General features: G+C 42.1%; 1 protein-coding gene across 4 annotated transcripts in view; it reads right to left on the reverse strand.

Moving 5' to 3' along the window:
- Nucleotides 1-21,167, reverse strand: part of Wdr81 (WD repeat domain 81) — an 80,371-nt gene that overhangs the window by 50,215 nt on the left and 8,989 nt on the right. For 3 of the 4 annotated variants that reach the window (XM_055062208.2, XM_050194455.3, XM_050194453.3), the window contains exons 3-11: nt 19,697-19,874; nt 17,994-18,087; nt 15,076-15,310; nt 13,982-14,249; nt 12,678-12,890; nt 10,765-10,908; nt 7,351-7,554; nt 5,557-5,772; nt 1,757-1,825 (exon numbers count right to left, since the gene is read on the reverse strand). In XM_055062208.2, coding sequence (XP_054918183.2) covers nt 1,757-1,825; nt 5,557-5,772; nt 7,351-7,554; nt 10,765-10,908; nt 12,678-12,890; nt 13,982-14,249; nt 15,076-15,310; nt 17,994-18,087; nt 19,697-19,874 — 1,621 coding nt within the window. The remainder of the gene's footprint in view (nt 1-1,756; nt 1,826-5,556; nt 5,773-7,350; nt 7,555-10,764; nt 10,909-12,677; nt 12,891-13,981; nt 14,250-15,075; nt 15,311-17,993; nt 18,088-19,696; nt 19,875-21,167) is intronic. The other variant, XM_050194454.3, reaches the window with a different exon arrangement.

Below are 21,167 nucleotides of genomic sequence, written 5' to 3' on the forward strand. Positions count from 1 at the left end.
GCATTTAGTGCCTTTTTAAAGGCACTAAATGAGTCATGGGTTGCAGCGATGGAGACGGGAGGCTGGTTCCAGTCACTGCTAGTTTTATAGCAGCAAAGAAGTATGGGAAATATTAATGCTGCATGATGGAACTTTCACCTTGAATCCACGATCATTCTGCAAAGTAGACTGGGGGATGGGGAGCGACGAACAGGTTAACTTTTAAGAGCCGAGTTGGTGCAATAAATTTTATTAAAAAGGTTTAAGTAGGAGGGTTTGCGACGTGATTAAACTGTCGGCAAACCTAAGTTAATTTTCACTGCCGAATAACTTGCGCAGTGATAACAGCTAGAAAGTATGCAACGAGCAGTCCGCTTCTGAACAGATTCGAGGGCGTTGATAAGTGCAGCATGAGAGGGTTCCCAGACGGAGTAAACACATCCTAGTTTTGATCTAACTAAAGATTTGTACAAAATGTTCTACAAGCCATGAGGGACAGTGTAGTCAGTAGGTTGCCGATTAACTTTGACCACCTGGGGTTCTTTAACTTGAAGCTGAATCTAAGCAAACAAGCGTTTTTGCATTCCAACCCCATCGAATTTGTAACCTCACACTTGGCAGCGGAACACTGTAGTCACTGAACTGTTGTAGCAGGTGGTAACAGAATGCTCAGCATAAGTCTAATCACTAAAGCATGTTATCACACCATGAGTAAGATGAGATATATAACAGAATTTAATTTAACCAAGAATTCCACTGCGAGCGTGCATTCTGTTCACCTTTGTCACACCCCACAAACACTTTTTGCGATGTTGTTTAAACTCCTGCTTCAACGGCAAATTTAATGAAACTGAGTAATGACGCCCCTTAACTTGCAATGCCATTCACTCACTTTCAAGGAGGTAAATTTATGGCATTAAGTCCTAAAGCGATCTGCAGTGTACCCATTTTTCAATCTGACCACTTAGTTACACCACCAAATGTACACTTTCATTCGCTATGTTTGCGTTGGTGGCACATGCTTCTATGACCCGAAAGAAATGTGTGAGCAAGTAATTATTATACGTGCTATCCATGAAAGGAAATACCTTTTCACACATTCTAAAATTATCTGCACCGTTACAGTTTGTGGTTTGACGTGCTCAAAACAGCAGGTACCATTTTGTTTCAACCCCTTCAAATTTCAGTTCTACAGCAGCTGAAAACCACACTGATAAACACCAAAGACTGCAACTATGAAAAAGTAAGCTCTACTTTAAATATGTATATAATACCCTTTAATGATAACTGTTTGCACATTTAGCCAAAATTGATATTCCTTTTTGAAAACCATAAATTGTGTATTATCATATCAAATTAAAAAATTTCTGTGGCACTGGCTGAAAAATTTACTACATAAGAGTCACTACTTTTCGGGGTTAATTTTGTTTGCAAGAAATACACCCCAGCACAAACACATTTATTGCAAATTTAAAACGTTAAGATTGACTTATTACAAAATATTAATTACTATTTTCTAAAGTGGCATTAAAGAGAACAAAGAAACCTTCATGTATACAGTACATAGTTTACTCTTTAATGCATAATTACATTGTAAGAAGTATTCATTTACAAATACTATAGTAACAATCAAACAACCTATTTTAATCTTTGAGATACCTTTAACACAGTCGGCCAGAGTTGAGGCCCTAACTATTCATTCTCATTAAATTTTACCCATGTGACACATACATTATTTTATTTCTCCACAAAGCCACAGCATAAGAAATATACTCACGAGGCTGAGCTCTTTGTCAAACGTGTCCTGTCGGCTCTTCCGTCGGGATGACATCGAACTTGACTGCGGCTGAAATTTGTAGCGCAGACGACAATGAATGGTCTCGCACTCTCAATGGTCAATTGGGCTTTCACTTCTGCTATATTTCGGTGGTACAATATTCATGACAATTTATTGAATTTATCACCTTCAGGTGCCAATTTCGTCCTTTGGAAATTTAGTTTTGCTACATTTCTTGCATGTTTAGAATCACTAACCTACAGCTGCAGAACGGATTCAGAATTTCGAATTATTCGGTGAGTTTTGCAAAGTTTACAGAATGTGGGCTCCATGTGAGAGCTCTCTACAGGAACGTCAGATGTGAGAACATCCACTATTTCGTGCACAGCATACGAGCACTTATCCAGCCTTTCTAAATAATATGCCTGATGTAAAATGTTGTAAAGAAAAATGTTCTTTTGTTGTTGTTGCTCACGTTGCTTTGTTTTTACAGTTCATAACGTCTCTATATTTTATAATTGTCGATTTCCTCTTTATTATAATTTTTCATGCTTGTCTATGTCTTTGTACGCCTGTACATGCTTGCTGTACCTTTATGTATCCACCCTACAAAGATATTGGCAACACAATTGCCGTATTCATAAATAAATAAATAAAAAAAGAAATGAACCTACTATCAGATTACATATTGACACTAAGAGTGAGCAATCTACCATCTACCTTCCAAACAAATTTAATAAAACCCTTTACATGTTATTCAAACGTGGCCCGAGTGTTTCATGATGTGCGATATGCATTTCCCTTATTTTCATTAGAGAGCAAGCTTTTACTTTTCACACACTATCTTGGCATGCACAACCATGCACACAATACCTGAAAGGGCTATTGAAATGCCCAATAGAACCTAATCCTAACTTTTTTTAACATGGCAAAAACACCCGCTTATTTTCATCGCAGGTTAAGGGAAAAAAATACGGATAGGGCGGAAAGAACGCAGATATACAGAGTGCTCATTCTTTCTACTGTCCTCATTCTTCCCACTTTGTGTTTATTTTTGTGCTTTACCTGCCTTAAAATGTTGCCCTACCAACTAGATCGAATGCAGACCCTAGTTCAGTAAACATGCTTAGTTGTGAGACAGCGTTGTCAATGACAATGCCTGACATTGTTAGACAATGAACATCTGAGCCTAATATTGTTCCCGCACTCCCAGAAGGAGAGCCTACAGTTTCTTTCAAAGGACTGCCTGCATTCAACTTGCAGAAATACTCACCGCTTTTTGTTTACATTACGGTGCACTTTAAAGGGAGCACCTAACAGATATAACTGCAATATTTATTTGACTATGTCGTGAATAAGTGACTGACATGTTGCGATAGACAGATGTCTATGCATAAAAGATAATCTATTGGCATTTACTGCCCATATTTATTGCTTTACTTTTCTAGGCACCCTTAAAGGCCGACTGTAACAAAATTTCTCTTTGGCTAAAGTGGTTATAAATGAGTAGTATATACTATTTAAGTAATCTTGTCAAAGCTGCAGGGCTGGTAATTCTTAATTTATTTATTAGCAGTCTTTAATTATCATATAAGCAGATGATGTGTGAACCTGGCAGCTATGGTCATGATGCAAATTCCAGAAAATTCCCTCTGAAATTTTCAGCACTGCACCCAATCTTGGAGGTCATGCTAAAGAGCCGCTCTGGTTCTGAATGTTCTGGGTTCTGCATTGTTTTTGGCGATCGGTAACGGTGGCATTTTTTTGAGCTTCGGCATCGAAAACATGTATTTCTGACACACCCCCTCATACTTAAAATGAAAAATTTTGCACAACGACTGTCCTATACCAAGGGTGTTCATACAATCTGTATTATCGGTACCATAAGTCTGGAACAGGCATACACAACAGGCATCAAAATGACTGCATGTCTCTCTAGTGTTAGTGGAATACAAAAATTGTGTTCTATATAGTACCGTGGAACAGGGCTAGGGCATAAAAAAAAATGGTAGTGTTCAAGCAGTGATTCGCATACTGATTTTCAAATGACGCAATGCCAAAGAGATTCAAGCCAAGCTAGTGGCGGTACATGGGTCAAGTACAGTGGCAGTTGATGGTGTTTTTCAAACAAGAGCTCTAACGTGATGTTTTGTACTCGCATAGTGTCTAAGTGTGGTCTAGAGAAGTACATAATGAATAGGGAAGAGAGCCTGTGAGGAGGGTAGCAAAGGAGAGAGCGAAACCACTTGCTTGCCTTGAAGCACAGAATGGCCTAAGAGCCTATAAAAAATTCCATAGCCAAATTATAAATCTAATACATAAGAGCTATTAGAAGTGCACCCTTTCATTACATTAGAACAAACACTGCACTAATAGTCATGGCAGTAGTAGTAAGCAGTAAGAGCACCAGAGGCAGTCTTCCTAGGAGGACAGTAGCAGTAGCAATAGTACTTTAGCACGTCATTAGTAGCAGCAGCCAATACTAGTAGGAATTAGTAGCAGCACTAGCAGTAGTGCAGAAACAGCAGTTGTTCAAGCGTGCTAATTATTTCGGCTAGTTGGTTGAACATCACATATTGAACAAACAGCGCAGACAACAGGACTACGAGAAGACGACAACAAAGGCTGTTGTGTTGTTGTTTTCATGTTGTCCTGTTGTTTGTGCTGTTTGTTCAGTGTATTATAGCAGTTGTCGTACTAGGAGCAGTAGCAGTAGCAGTTGAAGTAGCAGCACTAATACCAACATAGTTGTTGTAACAGTGTGACAGTACTACAGTAGATTTGTTACACTTCAACTCCGGTTAATGAAATTATTCAGTTTCTTCGATCCCGACAATAGGTCCCGGCATGGCCGCGTGCATAATTAGGTGGCCAAACTTTCGTTATTCCTTTTCTAAAATTGGGACTTGCTGGCTAATTCGAACTCGACGAGTCAGCAACCACGTGCCTGACCCTTATAATGAACCCTATAATGACCACTTTAGGGACAACATCTGTCTCAGCCGTGCTTAGGGGACAGTGAATGCATGGAACACACGTCACCTCCCATTGAAAACACCTATTTTCAGCCTGCCCTAGGAAGTGGTAGTGTAGTGGTAAAAATTTTATTATAAAAGGGGGGGGGGAAGGGGTCAAAGAGCGATGCGTGGCTCCCTTAGTCCAGGAAGATTTTCAAGCATTAGCTGTAGCTCATGTCTAATTACGGAACTTAACCAATTCTAACGTACATATTTTTTTTCCCTTAGAAAATTGGGCCGAAAATCGCCGGCGCCATTGCAAGTGAATATGCAACCAAAATCGTCTTCTCTACATTTATACGCTTTTCTGCATAAGACAGATGTCTCGCGAAAAAGGTGACTTTAAAAACCAGCCGCAGATTGTATAACACATATTAGCACTTTGCCGATTTTTATTGCTAAGAAATAAGGTGCTAGTTAGGTTTATGCTCTTTTTAGCAGCTTTAATGTCATTTATACATTAGTTTTATACTTTGGAGACACAATTTGGCACACATTTGATTTGGGGGCATGTTAGTATTATGCAAATACTGCCAAATGATTCAGCAGCGTGTTTCAGCATTTTTTTTCTGTATCTTTTTAGTTCGGTCTGTCGAATAAGTCTACCGGTTTTATCGGTCCCTTCAAAATCAAATTAATGGAAGTCAACTGTAATAGTAAGTAGTAGTAGTAGTAGTAGTAGTAGTAGTAGTAGTAGTAGTAGTAGTAGTAGTAGTAGTAGCAGTAGCAGTAGTAGTAATAGTAGTAGTAGTAGTAGTAAACAACGAGGCTTCCAGTGCTCACCCTCGACTGGGGTGACCCCAATGCAACGGTGTTGCTGCTGTGCTGGAATCGGAATGTCTTGGGCGCCGAGCAGCGGGACAGGTAGAGGCTAGACGCTGCGCGGTGTGGGTGTGGCGTGGAGAAGAGCTGCACCATGCCGCAGCTGTGCAGCGTTGTGTGGCCGTCCACCAGGGGCCGGCACACGTTCTTGCTCTTGATGGCCGCCTGTCCCGTCAGCTGAGAAGGCGAGCGAGGACAACAGTTTGAAACGATGCCCCTTTTATGGCCATGATGACACACCATGATTCAACTGTGATAAACAGTAAATGTAGCGGTGACGAGACATAACCAAACGGCATCCACAGCTTTGTTTTGTGCCGAGAGCAAATCTTTTAGGAAAGGAACAAGCTAGCTTTCCTGCAATGCACACGGCCCAAAATGTGGCACTTCATGCATTCCTGAAATGCTAATTAATGTGCAGCTAGTGCGTTGTTCTTAAATTGTGGATATTAACATGATGGATGCTGTAGGGGAGAGCTTGGTATTAATTTTGAGCCCGTTAGACTCTCTACATCAACGCGAAGCGTGGCATGCGAGCATTTTAATGCTATTGCTTTCTTTAGAAACGTCACACACTTTTGGACATGTCCATCCCTATCTAACCTCTTCCATGCCAGCTGGGTATGTGCCCGAAGAGACAACTTGGGAACAGACATCTTCGGCCACTGGATTAGTGCAACCATACATGTGACACTAGGTTTGTGAACATTCTGTCACTCCTCAAATGGGTTATGTGTCACAGGGTAGGATGTATGGACAGACAAAGAGAGCAAGAGGCAAGGCCTGAAGTTGGCAACCGAAAATGTAAGAATTCGGCTATACAGAAAAGAAGAATTCGGAAACACGGTGTGTTGCTACAGTGCTTCAATGCAAATTGCATCAATGTCGACATGAATCGTGAGATGGGTTCTGCCAGAATTTTTCTGCATTCTGCCCCCATCGAAATGCAGCCAGCACAGCCAGTCTACAAACTCGTGACCACACACTCGGCAGCAGAACACCACAGACATAAGCTCTATATGCAGGTTGCAGGCTATATAGGTGCAATAGAACAGTATTGAAGAAGTTCCGACCTTAATATGAAAAGGAACAGAACATCATATTAGAATTGCAAAAAAGTAAGAGATAAAGAACAGAGCAGCCATCTTTCCATTTCTGTTATTTATCTCCACATTTCCTCAAACTGTTAAAAGACCCTTATGCTGTTTAAGAACAAAGGCCCTGGAAGACTTCTGGTACTGACAACTGAAATAGCCTGCCAAATTTAGCAGGGAAGAGAGGCAATGATGACAATGTAGAAACCTGCAGACTTTCAATGCCTTTCCTCTTCAGTTTAATCCCAAATTTACAAATAAATTTTCCGTAAGTACAACGACAAATTATGCACATCAGTGCTTGAAGCATGATGTCTGTTCTTTTTTTTTAAGTTTAAAGAGCCATGCTTCGTACGTTGAAGCAACTTCAAAACACACTTTTGGCAAAGTAGAGAGATACAGCCTGCGACCAGAAGTTTTGAAGGCCACAGGCTTTCTGCTGCCATGGCCCACATGCAGAACCATATATGAGTAGAACTTGTTGCTGAGCGAGTTGGTTGGGATCTAATGAATACATTGTTGCGCCAAAAAGGAAAATAAAGACTTGGGAGGGGAGAGTATGATCTGTCGTTTCACACTCTCCCTTCTAAGTCTTTATTTTCCTTTTTGGCGCAACAGTGTATTCATTAGAACTATATATAGTCAAGAGCTCATTAGTCACCTTGTAGCCGAAAGTGATGTCGATCCAGTGATGGAGGTGCTCGGAGACGCGCTCGCTCTCGAGCATGGCCATATGCTTACGCACAAAGTCTTCAGGACTTGAGCACCAGCCGGGCACTCCAAGGTCTTCCAGGTCATCGTGTATGGACTCGAAGATGGATGGGTCCGTGAAAAATTCCGGAATGCACTCGTCGACTGTCCACGCCTACATTTCGACAGGAGACCGAACAGGCATCTCTATCACCTTCTGCAATGAAGTAATCTTCTAGCAATCTAGTAATCTAGCAGTATAGTATCACCTTCTGGCAAATGTAAAGTACCGGGCGGCCCAAAAGTAATAAGAAAAAAAATATTAATTTTGAAAGCACAGACAGTAGCACAATGCGGTTTCAGCCCACCAAATTTCAGTGCATGCTAAGATTTCGTGGTGCATTAAACTTTATTTTAAATATGGTAATTGAAGTAGAATGTGGACCACTTGCATCGGCCATATTTCGTGGCAGGCAGGCTAAAGTATTCCTAGTAATACAGTACATTCAGCCATAATCGTGCTCAAAGAAATCGAAAATAACATTTTTTTATTTGAGTACTTCAATTTGAAACAGAAATATAACTGTGTTATAATTAAGTCGCATATTCGACATAACAATACCTTCATTATATTCTATACATGTTCTAAGCATACCATAAAGACCTACATATAATACGAGAATTTTTCCAACGATTAGCATCTCAAATTTTCACCTTGTGCTATATGCAGATCCAAACCAAAACTTTGAGCTCAAAGTTTTGGTTTAATTATTGCTGCATGGCTACCACAATCCTCATCATCTTGTGTACGGGAGTCGCTATTTAGTAATGCACTGGTTCGACCACCATAATGTGCCTGGGAGACCTTGTTTGCCGTGCTTTTGAGTGAGGCATTTCGAACACCTTCAACAGCACAGAAGATGACTATTTCTCGGAAAAGTTTGCGACAAGCCAAAGACACTTCAATGAAGGACAATGATGAATGAAGTGTAGTCTGATCTAAACAAACATTTTCGTAAAGTTTGCCTCACTCGTACTGAATGCCGATCTTTTTTTTTTGCTTTTTGACATCTTCAAATCTTGCCATATGCAGGGTTTTACAGTACATTCATTACATGCTGATATAGGCAAGGAACCACTTCAGATCTACTTCCTTATATCTACGACTGTTATATTGAGATTCGACAGCGTTCCATCTGTATTACAGATTCAAAATTTCATATATTCACACAGCCTTGCTGAATACTACATATTTGCATGCCTATCGTTTATTAGTATATTATCATTGTCTTCTTATATTTACAAAGATAAGTGATTTGAAGACATGTTTGAAACTGCCTCAGGAGGAGACAAAATTCACACTAGTCTGAAATGGGAGGGGGCAGAGAAGCTTAGAGCCACACACACAAGCATGCGCGTACACACAAAAGAAGGGTTTTGGAAGAAGTAGATATACTGGAGCGGTGAAGAGCACAACAACACAGTACTCCAGAAAGCACATATGCAGATGATGCAGGCATATGTTTTGAACAAGAGAGACAGAACTAAGGGGAAAAAAAAAAAACAGCAAGCTAGAACGACACGTTCCGAGTCTCTGTCTATTGACTGGCACATTCAAGGTGGTGAAAGGGAACGAGCATGTCCTCACAGTTAACAGTTGAGGATAAAGATGCTTCCATATAGTTTAGGAGAGCTGCGTGTTGCACGGTCCCGAGAAGATGTTGGAGCACTCTAAAAGAGAGCGTTTTTCCCAAAATTGCCCCTGTCTCCAATAGAAGACCATATTTGTTAAGAAGTATTGTCCCATTACGGTGCAACTACTCAATTCATGCTGCGGTTCATGAAGTTTTCTGTGTGTATTTGCCGGTATGCACAATTTATGCCCTATTTTTGTGTATGTGTGTCTGTATTTCTTTATAGCGATAGCAATTATATGGACACTCCAGGTGCACTTCTGACGTCGCCGTCGCCATCATGTTCCGTGTATATTACAAGGGCGACAACACCATAGCCACGCATCGTATGCTGTATGTGCGACTGAAAGCGTGCGAGGGTGAGCCGACGATCGCGGCTCAATCTCGCTTGCACAAGAGAGGAAAGCGGGGAGGAAGAGCGGCGTCTTTCGTCGCGCGCAAGGTACTGGGGGGAGGGGAGGTAAGGAGGACGTTGTTCTTCAGCAGTGTGGTGGAGTCGCACAGGCTTACTCTTGAAAGCGATCTGCTTTGGGGGCAGAGTCTAGTTGCACCGATGACTTGTAGCTTTGCGTGTTCTGTGTTCTCACCGCTCGGTTTGCATTGAAGCAACAGACAGCATAAAAGTCACGTCGCTCGCTGCTGCTGCCTTGCTTCCTCGTGGCAGCATTTTATCAGCGAGCGTCCGCGGTAAACGAGTCTGATGTATGTATCCCGGTGCGCGCTGACACCATGCTGGTTAATTTAGTCGATACGGCTGATATAACTACTGTCCTTACTTATTATGGCTGTCTGCTAATTTGCTGTTGCAACCGATACTTTACCCTTTGGGCAAAACCGCACCTTTTTTTTTCTGGTTTTGATCTTCAGTAGTGCTGAATGAGTGATTCACGAACATATACACGCTACCTGCATCTCTTATGCTCTGTGTAACTGTTTTATGCTTTTTCACTGACTGTTCTCTGATGCTATCACTCTTTTAGTCCCGCCACCATTGTTTACAAATTCTTTCATCACCATTCTCATCAGTCTAATTTATGTTCGCTACAACATGAAGGCCTCTTCCAGCAATTTCCAATTACTCCTGTCTTGCACCAGGTGACACCATCTTATGCCTGAATATTTCACAATTTCACCACACTCCCTAGTTCTCTGTCGCCCATGACAGTGACTCCCTTCCCTTGAAATCTGTTCTGTCACTCTAATAGCACAACAGTTATCTGCTCTATGCATCATGTGACTCCGTTCCTACCTTTTAAACTCAGCAAAAATATTGGCTACCCCCATTGCTTTCTAACCTACACTGCTGTTTTCAATCTCGTCACGTTATGCCAATAATTTTTCATTACACTGTTCATTGCATGGTGCCTGGTTTCTTCTCAAAATTATTCGTTAACCTCCAAATCTCTGCCCTATACGTTGCTTATGTTTACCAAACTGCTCGTGAGGCTACCGTTCAGTGTTCTCACATTAGGACCTTATCGTGCAAAGCATTCACTCCTGCAACTTTTATCGCTACCATAATAAAGATCTGAACCATGAGAAAAGAAAAACTAAAGGCATGCAATGCGGCTTGCACTTTCTTTGTTTACATCAACTGCCTTATTAACTTGTTCATGTCGCTTTCCCCATACAACTATGTCGACAAGCGTCCTGTAAAACAAACAAGCAAACAGACAAACAGACAAACATACCTGCAGCCGCTGTATGGACGCTGGATATTCGGCGGGAACCCATTTGTGCCGAACATGCTTGCATAGGATGCTTCGCGGCAGACGCCTCGCGAAGTACACATAGTATGTGATGTCCGCAAGCAGCTCGGACAAGTGATGCGGCACCTAGAAAATCAGGCACACACACAATGTCTGTCATCAAATACATCACTGTACAATGATTGAAGACGTGGAGAATGGTAAGAAACTCTCTTACTCACTTTTGACACACAAAATTGATTTCAAGTGTTGCAAGCATAAGGTCACTATGGTTTGGCTGTGCTTTCTGCACTAGTCCAGGAAGTGCAGCACATTTACCCTTGATGTGACAGCGCAGCACACATCGTCTCCACCATGGTCTTTGATTTGACTTTGTGCAAGGTCAGTTCAGCATGAGTTCACAGTTCTTCCGCGCTCACTACTTTGGAAGAGCAGACGTTGTGCAAGCTCTTGGTAGCAGACGACATGGTGCAGCGCTAGTTGACTTACGGTGCACGGATGTAAATATCTCATGCGGTGGTTACAACAGTTACTCTAGGCCTAGCACAAAAATGTAAGGTACAAGTTCAATCCTTGAATGACTGCCAAGGCATGTTAGTAGAGACTTGGAACAGGCTATTATTATAGCTGGTCATATGGCTTTCTTTCGCAACACGTTTTCTGCCAAAACATTGCAGCCACAGCCACCAATTCGTTCCCTCGACGTAGTGCAACTATGACTCCAATGATTGCAATAACGAAAAGAGACTACCCTCTGTGTTGCTGCATGTGCATTTGTTGAAAAGGCTTAACTGTACACAGCAGATGACAGCGCTTGCTCATTGCTGCACTTTTCTCCTCTATCTGCAAAGGCCACGAGGCATGCAAGTGTCGTGCTGCACTGGCATGACATGAACTCGTGTGGCACCATACATGGAACTTTTGAGAACTGGTTCAGAAAATACAGCAATATTTGAAGACACCTAAAGACATTCACCTATTTCTGGAGGGTATCCTCAAATACCACCATGTCAAAATTAAACAGGATCGACAGGAACCAGCTTGACAACAATCAAAATGGTTGCCAGGATAAATGAAATATTGAAAAATGAAATATTGAAAAATGAAATACGTTTGCTTATTTGTTTGTAATGATACATTTGTGCTTTTAATAAACAGCGAATGAAAATGCGCAATTTAATGGCAAACTTGCTGATGTTATAAATACTAGGATGTGATCACCATTTTAATATTAACGGTGAAAAACGGCTGTTCATAATTGGAAAACTATTGGAAATGTATTCAACATTTGATTCAATTCACTTCTGGCACTATTGATTCGGACTTGATTTGGTCTCAATCTCAATAATTACTATTCGCACAGGGGTAATTAGTTTTGGTCTGGTACATATTAGGCAAACAGGAATATGCATGAGTTTTGTACAGGATTCTTTTCAACCAAGGCTTAAGGTTAACATTCAAACCACAGTGGTGGAGATGTACAGACAATTTTTTGGGAATATATTATTTCTGGTAGCAGACGTCGGATGCGTACCTTAAAAAGCAGAATTACTAATGGACTTTTCTAATTACCAACACAGGGGGCACAATGTAATCTCTAGATTGAAACGATCCACTCGACACCCTTTATTCACAGGCTCCAATTGGCTGATGTCCCTGCATCGTGACTAGCATGGCCTCAAGTAATAGTTGCAGCACTAAAGGGCCCACTTGACAAATGCAGCTCTAGTCCCATCAGCATAATCTTATCAGTCTCATCCATTTGCCTAATAGTAATACGCTAACACAAGCATCAATAACATACTGGGCTATTAGTTTTGATCATAAAGAGTCAATGGCATCACTGTGAGACAAGACAGAGACCACAGGGACGAAAGGCCTGTGGCCTCACTGACCTGAACAACCCGGTCTATGGGCAGATAGGCCTGGGGCTGGGCTGACTGCGATTGCATTGCTGAACCATAGGTTGCGTCCAGGTGGTCATCCCCTCTTGTCAGCCGCAGCTTGGACTTGCTCAGGTCCCGCCAGCCACCCTCGGGCTGCGACAGGTCTCTCACCCATGGCAGCACGGGGTGGTGCTGGGGATTCGCGCCGGTCCGACCACACAGCTGCCAACGAACAGGCACAAACCATAGGCCATTAGTGACAAACTACTTGGACAAAACGTTGTACGAAATCTACCTGGTTCTTGATCGCGGGTGAGAAGTTGTGCCGCCTGGCCCTAGCGAGACACAAATGAAAACAACACAATCACACATATGGGATGTATGCAATACGACAGGAGGAACTGGGAGTTAGGTGGCATTTGAACCCGCGAGTTGTGGAGGTTGCGTGACCAAGGTGGCCACAAATGGTTGCTCTCGTCTAAGAGTGTCCATTTCAGCTAGGTCACTTGCTGCTTGGTTTTCAGCACCATGACTGTAGCCTCAAAATGGCCGAACCAATCAGTGGTGCAGAAGCAGCACGTCACAACATCCCGACTGCAACTTGATGTGGTGATGAATGTGTGAGCAGGTGTGAACAGCGCCGACTTCGAGTTGACAGGTCACACCTGCCAGTGTGAGCATCGGTCACCGTGAGTCACTCCTTATTTGCAGTTGCATTCAGTTGCATGACCACATGTTGATCGCCAGTGTGAATGCACCTTTATTTGAGCCATTGAGCTCGTTGTCAAGTCGCTGCAGGCTTGTGCATTGGCACCCCTTCTGTAATGTCGAGTGACCACAAAATAGCCTTGCTTGATCTAGACGAGAGCAGAAAGCAGTAGTGATTGTGAATGAGCATGCATATCTTGCATCCCTTTCCAATCTTTTGTATCTCTGTTACTTCTTGTCGACACATATCGTACACAGTTTGCCTTCCTAATCTCAATAAAACAGCAGCTTGCACATCACATCGTGTGTGTGATTATGCTTGTGTGATTATCCAACACAAGAATAGTACCTTCACTATATTCAACATTCGTTACAAGCATAGGTACATATGTCACACGGTGATACTATCGAGAAACATATGTGATTTACTTCGCTGCGTCTGATAACTTGTTATACTATTTGAATTAATCATGTCAAAGTTTAAATACTTCAGTACTCCCTAGTGTCGAGAAATATAATCAGAATGAACTGATTAGCCTTTCTGTTCTGATGGGACCAGGTGACACGGTGAAAAAGAAAGAAAGGAAGCTAGTTGTTTCATTCACCTGATTGAGTGCCATCAGGTAGTCAAAGTTGCTGAGCTTGCCCCTGACCCAGGTGTCGACAAGCTCATTGAGCGGCGGAAGAGGCTCAACTTTCTCCTCCTCCTGTATGCCCGCAGAGGGTGTAATGCGTGACACCTTGCGAGAGCTCGAGCTCCTGATGATGGGCAGCTGGCCCGTCAATGACGACTCCACCCACGAGTCAGCCTGCAAGGCTAGCCACCAGGGCGGCGTTGCTTGCAGCCAGAAGCGGTGGTCCAAACTCAGGTCGCTGGTAAAAGAAAAAAAAAAGGGGGGGGGGCAGGATCTGATCTTACAGGGGGTTACAAAAGCTGCAAGGGGGCAGAAATTCAGGACGCTTGTGCAACTTTTGGCAGCTGCTTGTCATGAACACTGACTTATCAACCTTAGATGTTGAAAAGTATTGCTGTTGAAGCTGAATATAATGAACCCAGATAAAGTGAAATATTCTCTAAAGCAATTTCGATTTATTTAATATAGTATAAGTACATTTAGGCATGAAACATAAGCCAAAGGGGGACTCAAAGCCAATGACTGTAAGGGCAAGATGTCCTGTCAATACTTACATGTAGGAAAAACAAATATTGTTACGTACATGATAGAATTACGAGCATTACTTCAGCAAATGTGAGGCTTGCTGTTACTTAATTTTCTGAAAAATTTTGTGAAAAAGGAGTTGCTCAAGTTTTCTTGAACAGGTTATCAATGATTTCTGCATTACCCAAGGAATCCAATAAACTGACCGAATTGCTCTGTCTACCTTAGAACAAGAGTTGCAACACTTCAGAGATTTCAAGAAGCACTCTTGCAAGTGTCAACTTGGAATCACTATCCTGTTTAGAAGAATCTCGAGAACTCATATTTCACAAAATTATTCAGAAATCTAAGGAAAGGAACTTGCATAAAATTAGAAAAAGTCATATAAACAAACATTGACCTTACGTTTGACAAAAGCACATAAAATGACATCTATCTAAAAGTTTTCAGCCCCATAAGTAGAAAAACTAAGCTTTTTTTATGTTTTGGTCTGACCCAACTCCACTCCCTAGCTTACAGCAATGAATACTATAACTCACGCAAGCGTCAACGGCCCAAGAGGCAGCCCCAGGTCGTGAAGGTAGCGGAGGACCCGCAACAGCTGGTACACTACAAAAAGTAGCCGCGATCCAACAAGCGCAGATGAGCTGAACATGCCACAGTGCTCAACAGTGTGCTCCCGGAACTCCAGGAACAGCAGGAACTCAGATGATGTTTCGAGTGCACAGTAGACAGGAACAAGGTGCGGGTGCAGAGGGGCTTGCTCTCCCCCTGCTCCAGGAGCAGACAACAAAAAATGTATATATGCCAGAAGGACAACAAAAGAAGCTCTCACAACTCGCAGTTCTACTAGTGCACAACAATTATCTCCAAGATCAATGACTCAATATGCAAGAATAGTGATACAGTCTAGCCCTGTTATATAACAAAGTCACATTCTACGCCATGGTCTGAGTGATCACAAACAAAACCAGGTAAGTGTCTGTAACAATACGCAAAGTTGTGCAAATGTAATCTTCACTTTTCTTTCTCAGAGTGCAGCTTTCTTACATTCATGCATGCCTTGCATGGCTGGGTAGGCACTCGAGGGAAGGTGATGTGCAGACTAATAACCAATCTACAAGTTGCAAGTGTCAGTTATTTCACTTTGTCAGCACAAATTCGTGTTTCAAACTTAAAATAGTCAAGCAAAAGAACCTCAACCTAGAAAAGTACACATGGAAAGCCTCCACAACACATGGAAAGCCTCCACACCAAGCTTAACATCCAAAATACTACCAAAAGCCACCTACCGTATTTGTGCAAGACCCGCGCTTTCTTTAGGAATTGTGACAGCGTGCTCCTATACAAGTAGAACACATGGCTACCCACTAAAACCCCAGACATTACGTCTGATGCAAAGATGAATGCAGACACTGGCTATAAACATCTAGTTAAGATTCAGAACCACTGATAAACTTCAAATTCATTCTTCATCGCTCCTGATGTAGCTCCAGTCATAACCAGGGCTTACTACATTGTAGGCACCCTTTCAAAAATTTGTCCTTGGTTCTTTCCATGCTGTTAGGTATTCCAGCAATCATAAAATGTTCAGTGATGGTATGAACTGTTGTCTATAGTCATGTGCTCAAGATTCAATCCTTGGTGAAAAGGTGCAAGAAACCTGTGCTTCCTTTCAGGTCTGTCAATTCCAAATTGATAAAACAAGCCGTTTTCACAACGCCCTAAAACATCTTATGAGCACAGGGTGAAGACAAACTACTAAGGCAGGCTACATGACTGGTCCTAAGGCAGGCTACATGACTATCCTGCTTTGTTTCTGACTTCGATAGAGGAACATTTGCTGAAGTGCTGCAGGGGACGTATACATAATGAAATGGTACTTCATGAAAAGGCAGCATAAGTAGTAATTTTACCCAACTTGCAACACATTTCTCATAACCTCAAAAGGATAGGTAACAGAACAGATGTCCAGGTGGGGTCCTTTGTTTCCAAGTGCTTGCAGGGTCATTGCAGGCATGTTAACGAGGAAGAGAAAGCAGCGGTGGTCATTTATTCTATGCCACATCGCAGAGCTTTTATTGAGTGCATAGGCAATGCAGTTTGTTATGTCTCCTGCCATGCGGTGATGCATATACAGGTCAAACTGGTAGGTGCCTAAATGAAAGATTAAAAGAGCATTATGATAACATGAACTCTGCCATTTCTGGGCATTTGGGAATACATTGCCAAGATTGTGGGTGTGTGTCACGTTTTGACAGTACGACAGTGCTCCGTCGCTCCTTTGTCAAGAGACTAGATAAATAGTCAAAGCAGCAAATATAGATAAACTGGAGGGCGCATGCTTAAGCATCGCATTTCTCACACTGACTGAAAAAGAGAAAAGGTTTCTTGGTGTGCGTCTATACGAATAAGCATTTGATTAAGCCGCTAACATGGGCACATAACTACTGTATTTGTTTTTATTTTGGTATGTCCTGTGTATGCTATGTATTTCGTAGACTTCCGAAAATAAAAGTAGTTGTAATTCAGCATATGTGTGTGTCACCTCCTCCTCTTTTTGCATTGTTATTTGTTCACTATGAATCCGTACCAACTAGCCCACCTTAACCCTTAAGCCTTAACAACGGTAAGAAGTTTGCGGACAAGATGATACAGAGAATGTTTGATTTTTCAGACTCCCTAGAGGCTGCGAAAACGTACGAAAAATCAAGCAGTTCAAAAGAATGAATGCATGCCTTTTACTGCCCCCAAGAACTCAAATCACCACAGGCACGCACGAAACAGCTCTGAAGGCCTGCCGGCACACTTATTAGGCGTATCGGTGCTTGTACGGTGACAGGAGACAGCGGATGCGCACGTGCACAGTCAAGGAAATCATAGGTGTCGTGTTCCGTGACAGTTGCCCGTTTCTACTCTTGGTATACTTCACTGCAAAACATTGCATAAGCTTCACCGTGTAAAGATCATTGTATTGCGGCGAAGCTGACTTCTGAGAACCGGAATATGCAGCGCGCCATGCTTTCTGCACGTCAAAGCCATCGGCGAGAATTACAAAGGCGGAGTCGGTGCCATTGCTAACAGCGGCGAATACTTTCAATGAAAAATACGCCGGCGAACAGCAGGAAGCTTGGTAGCGAATGTCAAAGCAGCTAGGCCTAGCGTTGCCATGGTGTTGGCTACGGCTGCCAGCGGATCGGCGTGCAAGAGCACCGGTTTGAGGCTGTGATATAATTAAAATAGCGGCAGTAGTGGCTTCGATCAACACTATTTCAGCCCTGTGGACACAGCAAAAAGCCTGGAAAATCGAACAGTGAAGGGTTTTTGTGTCCGAAATTTCAGACGTTCTTGTACCTTGGCTCTATGGGGTACATGGCGGTGCTGCGAAGGCATCCGAATTATCGGGCATGCCTGAAAAATTGGTCGTTGACTGCAATACTCTAACAAGGTTGCTTACCTTCAGGATTTTCATCGTGTCCCTCTGCACCAACGCATATGATCGGACAGGCATAGAGACGGCTGATGATCTCCCGGACAGCGCTGTTGTAGTCCTGATATACCGCAGGCAACAAAACAAAATGTAAAAACATGTCCTAGCCTTAGAGCACAATAATGGTAGAACTGCAACACTGACAAATTAGATTCAGTCTTACCTTTTTCTTAAAGGCTATACTACCTCACACATACTATGACGATGGATGTAAAGCTTTAGTTGTTCTCAAGATCAATTTAAGGGCAAGAGAGCTAAACAATATGTCATGTGGCTAGGGTACTAATGATTATGGTGAACACCTGGCAGCACAAAAAGAGAAACTATATAAGAAAACAACATACACAGGAACAGGGAAAAACACATCAGCATCCATTTTTGTCACCTTCTTGTCTAGTTCATTGCTTTATGTGCTGCAAGGTGTTCACAAAATGACCTAAACCCAACTAGCTCATAAGAAATGCAGTAATAATAACCCTGGTTCAAGTAGGTTCCAAGTAAACATGAGATAAAAGGAGATTAGAAGGAAAAGGACCTCGTGCTTAGCAGCCCAACACCATAGCCACTGAGCAACCACGGCAGGTTTGTGGTGTTGCTTCAATGCGCCTGCTAAAGTCAAGATTACGCAACCTCGGGCACAAAACATGCGGGAAGACAGGGTACGATTCCACACCATCTCAGTTCGACCAGTTCTTGTACATGCAGCAGATTACCTCTAAACCAGGGCATATGCGCTTTGCATACGTGCTTAACCATGCCAATAGCCATGCACAGCCACGGCAATGCTAAAAAAAGGAGGCTTGCGCCAACCTGTCCCCCACTTTCTCACCCTCCTCTTTTCATGCATGCTTGATCGCATTATTGCAACTTTGCACCCTCCCCCTCTTCCTCCTTGCTTGTGCTAGAAGACAGTGTTCATCAAGCCACCATCCTTCTTGTTCACCGTCGCACGCTTTCACTCGCACCCAAAGCATACAGTGCGTGGGGTGTGATAGGATCTTATTGCACTTGGACTTTATAAGAAACATGACACTGCTCCATATCAGTGGTAACTCTCGGTCGCACAAGTTGGAAGGTGCGTTCACAAGCAGCCGTATGTAATTCAACCATTTGACCATCTGTGTCTATGCAAGTGTTTCCATTTATTTTCTCGGTATTCCTGTGCAGCAACAGTGAAATTTTTTTATATCGAATAATTTATAAGCATAATTCATTATATTCAGGTTCAACATACATGGCGTTCTATGGACAAGAAGTTCATTACTTTTTCATTATATTGAAGTTTGTTATATTGACGTTTAACTGTATTTCTGAAATAGACTAGTTTAACTTCAAATACATTTGTCAATTTCGATAGAAAGTGTTTCAGGGCCCCTTTAATGTGTATCGCTAGAGTAAAATTATTGTCAGACCTAACCCAAATATGTCACGCGCCTTTCCATTTCTCCTGTGGAAGGTGCTAGATTTCTGGTTAGGATGCCCTGAATGATGTCACCTTACTGCACCTTCTTTTCAAAACATTGGATGTCTACTCATTTCAGCACCCAGTTGAAAAAGTTAAGCTTCTAGTTGATGTTCAGGTCAAGTCCGATGGTGACTGCACTTTTAATCAGCAATGTACAAATTTAACACTTCATGTTGAAGCCAATGTGAAAACAGCGGACAAATACCTTGAACGGCTTCAGCTTGACGAAGTTTTCATCCTGCTTGTCAGCTGTCTTGGAGATGGAACTGTTGGCCTCCTTCCAGATGTTGCGATAGTTGGTCTCTGAGACATAGCGGATAAGCTCCAGGTAACCCATGTCATGAGACCGGCTCCAGGGCTCTTTCAGGCGAAGGGACACATACCTGGAACATTGTTAGTATAGGCAGCGCATTCTGATGTAGAATGTGCTGTATCTGATGAGAATGCATCTGATCTGAAGCTTCTACAGCAGCATCCAAACATAATTTGGCTTGTCGTAACCATGGTGATCTTTACTAAAGTAACTAGAGGCAAACCTTGCACTGCGATCGTTCGGCTACCACGGGAATGATGGTAATTAAATGGCCTAATATTCATGTTTGTGGCTTCAGGTGCTCTTGAGGCTTTATCTATTATGCTTTATCTTGCTAAATTTCCATGCAAACATATTCTTACAGATGCATGAATGATACAAAAGTCAGCGTACATTCGCAACCATTACAAATTGTTTAAATTATAATGCAACAATTTGTTGAAAATGATCGATCTGCATAGTCACAAAGTCGTTTGAAACCATAAGTGTGAAGTTTAGGCAAATCCAGCAACTATACTCACAGGCAAAACTTTATGTAATAACGAAGCAAAGGCTACAGGGGCGGAGCTCCTGCACGTTTTCTACTGCGCCAAATAGTTTGGCAGAGTTTGGCAGCACTTTGTTTCTTGGAGCAAATACTGAATCAGCATAGCCTCTAAGTGCAATTTCATATTTACCAAAACACGGAAGAAAAAAAAACAGGTCTGATTGAACACTCGGCGGTGTATTTAGTCTTATTTCAATATAAGCACGGTGGTAAATAATGTGCTGGTAATTTTTTTTCTTCCTTGGCTTAAACTAACCCGAATAAGACTTTGGAATTATTTTCAGGTACCTGTCATTCCTGTGGTAGTTGAATTGCCACACTTACAGCTTCCGTAAGCACTGTTCCAGAATTTTTTCTACTAATTTTTTGTAGGAAACTGCATCAAACAAAAGATGTAAACTCAAGTGACCAGCAACGATTCCTATGATGCACAGGTGGGCACCTTGTCCTATTCTGTTCTTCAAACATCTTTAATCTCTCACAACTGCGGCTATAAAGTGTAATCCCTGCTCTCTACATGTCTGCACACCTATCCAGTCAGTACAGCAAAACAATGTACCTTTCCATGACCTCCATAGTTGTTTCTGTTAACTGTAGGAGCTTGTGTAAATATTTCATGAACAGTGTTAACAAACACAAAGAAATAGCATTAGCAGCAAAGAATGTCAGTTCAAATGTGTTTCTTTTAACTTAATATCGCCATTATTACAAACCTAAGGTCACTGTACGTTGCTGTAGGCAGTAGCACCACATTAGTAGAACTGAGTGGAAAAATACTGGAGAACTACAAATTAATGGGACCTAAAGACGATTTCA

The sequence above is a fragment of the Dermacentor andersoni genome, chromosome 10, assembly GCF_023375885.2.
Source record: "Dermacentor andersoni chromosome 10, qqDerAnde1_hic_scaffold, whole genome shotgun sequence".
Lineage (NCBI taxonomy): Eukaryota > Metazoa > Arthropoda > Arachnida > Ixodida > Ixodidae > Dermacentor > Dermacentor andersoni.